Source organism: Bactrocera latifrons, unplaced genomic scaffold (genome assembly GCF_001853355.1).
Source record: "Bactrocera latifrons isolate USDA-ARS-PBARC rearing strain unplaced genomic scaffold, ASM185335v1 scaffold_75, whole genome shotgun sequence".
In the NCBI taxonomy this organism is placed as follows: Eukaryota; Metazoa; Arthropoda; class Insecta; order Diptera; family Tephritidae; genus Bactrocera; species Bactrocera latifrons.
In genome coordinates, this window is record NW_017537434.1 from 829,723 (window position 1) to 839,324 (window position 9,602).

At 31.8% G+C, this 9,602-nt stretch overlaps 1 protein-coding gene across 1 annotated transcript in view; it reads left to right on the top strand.

Moving 5' to 3' along the window:
- The window catches only part of LOC108976337 (casein kinase I), a gene marked incomplete in the record, with an annotated part of 55,113 nt that overhangs the window by 43,705 nt on the left and 1,806 nt on the right, over positions 1-9,602 (top strand). Inside the window, 2 exon segments of the mRNA XM_018945366.1 lie at positions 1,830-1,928; positions 7,414-7,452. Coding sequence (XP_018800911.1) covers positions 1,830-1,928; positions 7,414-7,452 — 138 coding nt within the window.

The following is a 9,602-nucleotide window of genomic DNA, read 5'->3' on the forward strand; positions in this document are numbered from 1 at the left end:
AAATAAAATAAAATGTATTCAAAAAGGAAAATGAAAAAAAATAAAATAAAATAAAATGTATTCAAAAAAGGAATATAAAACAAATAAAATAAAATGAATTATAAACTCATTTAAGTACATCGAATTTTGTACCATACATTTGTGCTATAAACACAGAGAAAATATGAAAGCTTGTTTTTGATCTGCGCCAAAGCAATATACATCATACTTTCTATAAATTCCCATTGGGGTTCGTTTTATGTGACTAGCACAAGTGCGAGAAATAATGCATTTTAGTACTTATGCTTACGCTGTATACATAACTGTATCTACATATATGTGGCAGGAGCTGTAAATAAATTTCTCGTGTCAAATGTCACAGCTTAAAATTGTCGACAAATTTCAAGGAGCTGTAAATAAATTTCTCGTGTCAAATGTCACAGCTTAAAATTGTCGACAAATTTCAAACTTTCAACTGAAATACTAAAATACATACAACAATAAAAACAACATAATAGATTTTCACTAACGGACTATTCGTTAAATGACATTTTGCTGCACAATTGCATCTTTTGTCAGTGGCTAGGTCAATTCTCCACTTAGCCAAACACATACACACAAACAATATTGTCGATATTTTCGATTGCACACAAGACTGACAGCATAGAACGACGGTTGACGTGCTATACACTTACACACACACACACATACCCTCCTCACTTGCCATTTAAGTTACCGTTACACACCAATTTGTCAACGGTTAGCAGCTGAAGGCTCTTTTACAGTTTTTCTGTCGTCTTTCTATGTTCATTCGCAATCGACGCGTTATATTTCAAAATTTCCGTTATGCCGTTATTTCCTCTCCATTTGCCATTCAATTTCTAGCCACTTCCTTTACTTAGCGATGCCATTTCACACACACATACATTTGTAGTTGTAGTAGTAGACAGTGTAGTCACTGTCACACACACACATATATATATAAACAGGTGCATTTGTACATATATACATACAACACACACACACACACACACACATGCACATTCTTTTAAATATTCATCTGTAGTCATGATATCCTCAGAGCGAAAAGTAGACAAAATTTCGTATTTGCTAATTTCACGTGCATAAATTTGCCTTAAGCTTTAGAAATTGCAAACATTTTCCAAAAAATAATTAAATTATTTCRAATTACTGAAACTAAACCGAATTTGTATATTTTTTGTTTTCGTAAACAATTTTGCTACTAAAAAACGCAAACTAAAAAAAAATCGAAATYAAATCTTACCTAATTGCAACATATTTTGCCGCACGCTCAACCAAAATCAACCGACCAACAACTACTAAATCCAATGCCAATTGAAATAATCATCAACCACAACAACAACAACCAAAATATAACCACCCATCTTCGTTTGCCAAAATTACCGCATCATCAACGCCAAAAAAAAAAAAACTGAAAAAACGGAAAACAAAATATTAATGTTCGCACTGGCCGTTGTACGCCGGCAACAACAACAACAACATATGCATTCTCCATTCGCGCTGTCTACGCCAACATACCGATCCACCGATGGATTTTGCGACAACGTCAACGCCTCCGTTTTGCCATTGYAACTGCGTCGTAACTGTGTCTGTGTATGTGTGTGTGCTGCATGCGCCCGTTACGCGTTATGGCCCACGGCTGGTTGACCCACATTCTGCAACGCATACAAACGCTGCGTTTTTTTTTGTTGCCTGCCACTGCTATCTGGTGTCTGGTGTTGCTATTGTTGTTGTGGCTGCGCTTTATGAAATTGAAAAACAAAAACAAAAAAAAAAAATTAAATCAAAAAATGTCGTAAAATCTATAGACAAATGCCAAAGGAGGTGTTGCTGCGTGGCCGGATGTGCCAAAACCAGGCGCCACACTCGGCAATCTAACACCGGCCGATCGGCATGGCTCCGTGCAGGTAAGTTTGATTTGCTCTTCTTCTTCTACTACTAATAAACAACAACAACAGTAACAAAGAAACCAAATCTTGCCATGCATCCAACTAGTTAACCTCTAAAACTCAATGAAAATGTCAATTTGAATTTGTTTTTGTTGTATTTAACTCCTCTGGTTGCAACTAATTAAATAAACGTACAAAATTCATCTTATACGTACATACATACATACATACACGTATACAAGCAAACAGACATTTCTTAAATCACATGTGTCTCGAGTGGTGTCATTTCATTTGCATAAATGCATATGTGTATGTGTACATTTGTATGTATGTGTGTATGTATTTGGTTGATTTTGTTTTTGTTATTGCCTGCTTGTCTGTATGTAATTGACGAAATATGCATATCCCCTCTCTCTCCACCCCTTGCAAGTGTCACTTTTAGTTTGAAACCATCACATACTTGTAGTTGTTGTAAGACATTTGCTCCCACTTCCCATTGAGTTTCTGCGCTCGTCGTTTTGACATTTTCGTTTACATACATACATACATTATGCGTCACTAAAATTCTAACTTAACCGATTTTATGTTCGTTGTGCAGCTGCGTGTGTGTATTTGCGCCATTGTGACTAACCAATGCAAATTTTAGCAAATTTCTAGACAATTTAAAATTTTGGAATATTCTTTTCGGTGTAGTTGTGCGAAATTGGTATACAGTAGGCGGTATACATATGTATGTGTACATATGTATATTAGGGGGTATATTATTTCTCAAGTATTATCTCTAAAGTTTAAATTTTTGCCCTAAAATACATAGGCCCATTGTAAAAAAAAACACGCTATTCTCAATTTAAAAAGCGCCTACATTATTTTCCCTTATTTATAGCATGGGATTTTTCTGATATTTTGTATTAAGCAAGTCAAGCTGCAATCTTGACAATACGACATTCTAACACAAAATTTTCCATTTTACAAAAAAGGTCTTAATGCATTTTTCCATAAAAACCTTGCTTTAAAAGTTATGCGCAGTCAAAGTTATACATCAAACCAGGGTAGTTATACAAGTGATATAGCATGCTGTGTTACTTATACGACATGGTGTACTTTATTGTAATACTGAAACTTCAGGGAAGGTTTGCAAACAAAAAAAAAAAAAAAAAAAAAAAAAAAAAAAAAAAAAAAAAAAAAAAAAAAAAAANAAAAACAAATCGTTAAATAACGGATATATACAATGTGCGACAAAACTAAAGCACGGAATCCACCTTTTCAGTATTTAACTGAATAAATTCATGAAGTAGGCATTAAATGATGTTTCGCTACTTAAAATGCAAAATAACGTAATATTACTTCCATATTGAAATAAAATTTAAGTTTTGGTTATAAAATGGTTTAATATTGGTTATATCTGTGAGCGGAAGCTTGAAATTTTAAGATTTTAGGATTTTACATATGTAATATGATGGAGTATATCGTGTGCGGAAATAATCGCTACAATTATTATTTTCATATTTAGGTTAGGTTTACTTTCGTATTTTAATATTTTATATGGTTTTAATAAAATTAATTTATTTTCAAGACTTCACTTATAAGGTCAAGTCAAAAACAATACATTATTCTTGCATTAAATTGAAATTTTTAATGTGCATATTTAGAATTAGCCGATTTAGCCGAAATATGCATTATCGAAGCAGAAACTTATTGGCATTTTGTTGGTATTTTCATAATGCCACACTCAAAAATTGACTACAAACTGGACAGTCTATTTGAAAAAGCTTCTCCTGAGCTTCTTTTCAACGTCGAAATCATTTGGCTATCACTTGGTTCGAGGTTCGTAATATATGGTGGATGCATAAGAATCCAACAAACCAAGCTGTCGGAGCTCTGGCGCATCACTATCAATGTGTGTGACCAGGTCTTGTTCTGATGGTACACAGTTCTTTCCCTTTTRGCCAAAGCTGAATGCTTCTTATCGATTCCTTCTGGTTAGTCAACGCTGGTTTAGCAAATTATTATTATAAAGCGTGATCCATTTCGAAATTCCTTACGCTTTTAAAGAAAAAACACAGAATCTTCAATTTTAAAGGGCAATATTTAATATCATTCGAAAGAACATTCTTTGCCATTTATTTTTTGAAGATTGCTTCTTTCAAATTGTGGCCTCGGCTACGTCTCAGATGGTCCAACCAACTTWACATATTCCCACAGGAAAAAAATCTAACAGTGTGATATCAAACACATTTGGTGGCCAATCAAAACGTCAAATTATCTGCTCACCGAAGCAATATCTTAATAAGTCCATTGATTGATGCGATGTGTGGGAAATGACACCGTTTTGTTGAAACCATATGTCGCCGAGATCACGAGCTTCAACTTCAGGCATCAAGTAGTGGGTTGATTTTTGAAAAAATATGGTCACCGGCCCACAAAGCACWGCAACAAACCGTTCTTTTTTCTGGATGAAATGACAGCTCTTGCATCTCTTCAGGTTGCTCTTCTTCGCAATTGTGGCAATTTTGCTTGTTTACTACACACCAATTGAGCCAGAAATGGGCTTCATCSCTGAACAAAATTTGATTCGAAAACGTCGGATCTTCTTGGAATTTTGCAAGAGTCCATCAGTTCATGCTTAAATATTTCAAATTTTGTCAAAACGATAATGTATCGAAAAGTATGCATCTTTTAAGATACTTGCCCCTACTTATACGTATGATTTTAAGTTTCTTTATTGAATGAAATGTAAAGCCATTACTTTAATACGTTTCGACAAAATGCAAAAACAAAATATTAAAAAATATTTAAATTGTAAAATAAGTCTGCTACAGAAGTGGTTTGTTTGCCAAAATACATTCAAAAAACTTAGTTCTAAAATTTGAAAATATTTCACAATATTTCTTACATTATGCACAAATTCATCACTTACCACCGTATTATCTAATATGAATCATGTACTATACAAAGTTACTTTAGTTTAAGATTTTGGCACTTTCATGCATACTTTTTACAACTACTATAACCTCAATTTCCAATCTATAATCCGTCTCAGTCGTGAAATATATTTTGTCAACATTKTTCTTAAGTTTTAATCGTCTGTATCTCTCATCTTTTCATACATTTGTTCGCCTACACAAACATCTCTCTCTCTCTCTTGATCTGTATACCTCTCTTAGTCTCTCTATAACATATGTTTAATATAATTTCTTACTTTTATTGCTATTTCTACTACTTCCTGTATATTAATATTTATTTCTGTATATACTTACTTTACATAAATACATACATAYCTTCTATGTACACCTTCGGTCGTTCGTTCGTTCGTTACGTTACATTATATTGCATTGCATTGCGTTGTCTTGCGTTACGTTATGCCCGTGTACTCTACTCTACTGTACTAATCTACTCYACTGTGCAGACAATTATATTTTTGGCCTTTTCAATTGTAATKTTTTCACTTGATTTACTCTACATAAACTCAAGGTACTCGAGAGCCTATTTGTTTGTTTGTTCGTTTGACTGTTTCTCTAATTATTTAATTCACTTTTTAAATAGTTTAATTGTTCCGAAAAAAAATATATAWTTTTTTGTGTTRTAAGCATACAGGCATACGTACATATTTAACTATATTTGTATGTGTGTTGTTGTAATTAGTGCATTTTTATTTGTTCGATTAAACTGTTCTCAGTGCTGGTGCTCTAAAATTTTGTTCTCAATTTTTCCAACTGAGACTGTTTCAGCATTGAGACTTTGTTGCATGCGACTTTTTATATGGTAGTTACTCTTATGATACATTTTTTGGAGCAGTTAAAGAAAAATAATTTTTATTTCATTTTATAGTGATTTTATACATTTAATTTTCGATCAAAGCATTGATTGAAGTGATATTTATACCGTTGTGCGCACTAGTTTTGCATGCGTTCTCGTAATTATGAACTTTGTTTTAAATAAAAAAAAAATTAATTATATTGCCTGGGAAAATAATTACGATTAGGTCTTTCGACGTAATTGACATTTTCCGTTAAATTCCGCAGATATAGTATATATGTATATGTATATATATAAAGTASAGTTATGTCCTCTCCTGCTGTAAATCAAGTTCTATAAGGAGCAGTTTGGAGAAGGCTTTTAACGATGAAAATCAACTCTTTGTAATTTTCCTTAAATAATTTATGCGTTTGAAATTTTTTTTTTTCTTATATCTATACTGATGAGCAGATTTCCAAAAGAATTTCCTGATATGGAGGATCAGTTTAAATTGTTTTTATTACCTTGCACTTAAAAGTATTTCAGATCTTGTTTCGAGTAGGTATTTTATATTTTTTTTCCTAAAATATGGATGTCATTTAGTTAAAAATCGGCCAACGTAAACAGCAGTCTGGGGTATCTAACGATTGCCTGTTAGTCATAATTTTGCAGTATGTCTTTTATCATTCATACATTTGAATGAAAAACACGCAGTCTGTTCTTTTATGTGGCCATAAATCATGGCATAATATTTTAGTGCATTATGGCATGACATAATTACAGCCATACATTATGGCAACACATTTATATACATTTTAGCGTGACATAATTATGGCATAACATTTTATGGGTTATGGCATGACATGGCAGGGTTGATAGTATGACATAATTATAGTCATACAATGTCAATACATTTATGTATATGAATCTTGAATTGAAATAACAATGACAATAAACTAATTCATAATATTTTAGTGCATTATGGTATGACATAATTATAGCCATACATTATGGTAAATTTATATGCATTTTGACTTGAAATAATAATGGGAATAAATTATGGGATAATGTGCATCATGGCATGACATAACGACAAAAAATTATAACAACATTTTAGTGCATTATGGCATAATATTCTAGTGCATTATGGCATGTCATAACTGTGGCAATAAATTATGACATAACATTTTTATGTCTTTTGGCATGCCATGGCATTACATTTATATGCATTAAGTCAATCATAAAAAAAATTAAACTAAACGATTTTAAGACATAATAATTAGCATGCGCAACCAATCACTCGCTCATATCAAAGACGTACGCTTGCGCTCTGTGTTCACCAATCACCAAAAGGGGCAGTATTCTCCACTTTCGCTCAGCTTAWTACAATAGTTTTCTTCTATTTTTATTGCTTTTTATTTCTGGTTCTCGAAACATTTTGAAAATGCAATGTCCCTGCAGCGTTATCCCGAAGACTCAGGCTCCGACGATGATAGTCCCTTCGATGCCTATTATGAAAAGAGCGATTATGAAGCGTCTATACACGCGCCAGTGGCGCCTACCGCCGAGAAAGTTGCCTAAGCAACGGAAGTGCAGAATTAAATATTTTGAAAATAAATAAATCAGCAAAAACATTACTTTCGCAATTTATTTCGTGTTTTTTCTTTTAGTATAATTTTATTATTATTTTTATTTGTATTTTTTTCTTAATTACTCATTCTTAACTGCATATATTTTTTTAACACTTTGAAATTTTAATTTGATTTAGCCGATTGTCAATCCTTGGTTGCCCCACAAAAAGTTACAGGTATATAGCAGTTTTGTAAAAACCAAGTATTAAGTCTCATGTGTCTTCTCCTGTCTGTAATTGCTTGTTTCCGCTCAGTGTCACGCGTGTTGACATTTGCTTTTATTTAATTTGTCAAATGTTGTACTCGAATTGGTATTTTCTTTTGTTTATTGATGGCTCATTGGTTTGTGTTTTCGAATATTTCGAAATTGTTGTATACGTAACGGTACATTAATTTACGTAGTTCGATTTGTGCAATTAATATTTAAGAAACAGATTTAAATGTTTTATACCTGCAATGATTGGTTCATACAACTCAACTTTGTTCAAACATATTTATTTTCATCTTGCTAAAAATCTTTATTGAAATTTAAATCATTTTTCTATATTTAAATAGATTTTTTTTCGAAAATTTTTAAGTTCTCATTACAGTCCTGAATTACCGTAATTCATCTCAAAACAGCATTCTACATTAATACCGAATTYCTTTACCATTTGCTAAAACGGTTTAAGCGTCTGTTTTCATCTAGCTYCTTTCTCGAATTCGACCCATTTTAACCTCAACCAAAGCTAAATCTATGTAGTAAATCTATCCGGCTCAGTTTAAAATACAGCTTCTTCATTTTAGAAGTTTAAAACTGTGCTTTTCCATGCGAAACCCTTCACCGTTACTATGGAGGAGTTCAAAACCTATCTTAACCCATTTGGTTAAGTTCACTGGGTTTTTGACCTTTCTTAAGTTGCAAAGCTTAAACACTTTATTAAAGAGTAAGAGAGTTCACGGTTATCGAGTCGAAATTTGAAAATCGCTCTTTTCCCCAACATGTTCTCATAATACTTAAAGCCGATTACATATTGAATTCTTAAAAAAAAAAAAAAGTGCTTTGAAGTACCTTTAAGGGGATATATACAGTTAGAAGCCCGAATAAAAGCGAATTTTTCCAGAATTTTTTCTGAGAAAATTTTTAAATTTATTCATTCAAAAATATATACTCATATTATGGTAACTTTTAACTTATTTTAAGACTCAATGTTAGTAAAAATATTTATSTGGTAAGGAACTACAACTGATCTCCGGGAGCTCTTCTCAAAAAAAGACGTTAGAAAACCAAACAGATTTCATGAATGTTATATTTAATATAGCAAATCGAAGGAAAACACAAAATAAATTTTTTTGACAAAATGGCGGTTTATAAAAAAAATCGATTTTTGATCAAAGTTTCGGCCTTAAATTTTTTATTAAAAAAATATTTATCAAAGAGAAAATGTCTTCGATTAATTACTTAAAAATATATTTAAAAAGCTCGTGTGAAGATTTGAGACGAATTTGCTTTAAAATAAGCAGAGTATAATCTTTAATATCTATTTATAAATTATTATTATATTTATTAATTTTTTGAGTTAGTGGACTCTTGGTTTTATTATTGCGCGCGCGAATGTCAGTTTATATGAAAGAGTCTATATGAAAAGACTCTGTTTGTATAAATAATCAGAAGCATATTTCCTAAAAGTATGAGACTATTTTAAAAACTTATATGAAATATATATTCAATTAAAAATTTTACGGTAAATCACGATTTTATTTTTTCAAAATTCACCAAATTTTAAGAATTTGTGCAAGTACTCACCACAGCACACTTTGAACGGCAAACTTACCACTTCTAGTTATTTTTTTAAACCTTAAAAAGTACTATACTCTCTTTTCAAACACGTTTACTTGTTTAAAACACCGTTAGTAGCTCACTTTTACGAGGCACGTAACGTAAAGTTGTGTTAGTAAAAATTTCTACTAATTATGAAAAACACCCAGCAGCAAATTCTCAATAATTTGTTTCTTTAAAAAATACTGTAGATTTTTTTTTTTCAAGCAAGCGACCTGAACGCCAGTTTTTTTGTTTATCTTATTGGTGGGGTCACCCTTTGCTGCATAAATACATACATGTAGCATGCAATAAACATATCGAAAGTATATATTTGTGTATGTACCTTTTTGTCTAGCGTCTACTGTTTAACGTTAAATTTTCTTACCACGTTTGTGTTCGTCTTGCATAGCGCAACTTACAACTAAAATATATTACTCTTTACGTATTTTTGTGTGTTTCATTGTGTTTGTGTATGGTCGACCAATAAACGCAGCCTAAGTGAAATTTTACCGAAGCGAAAAAAAA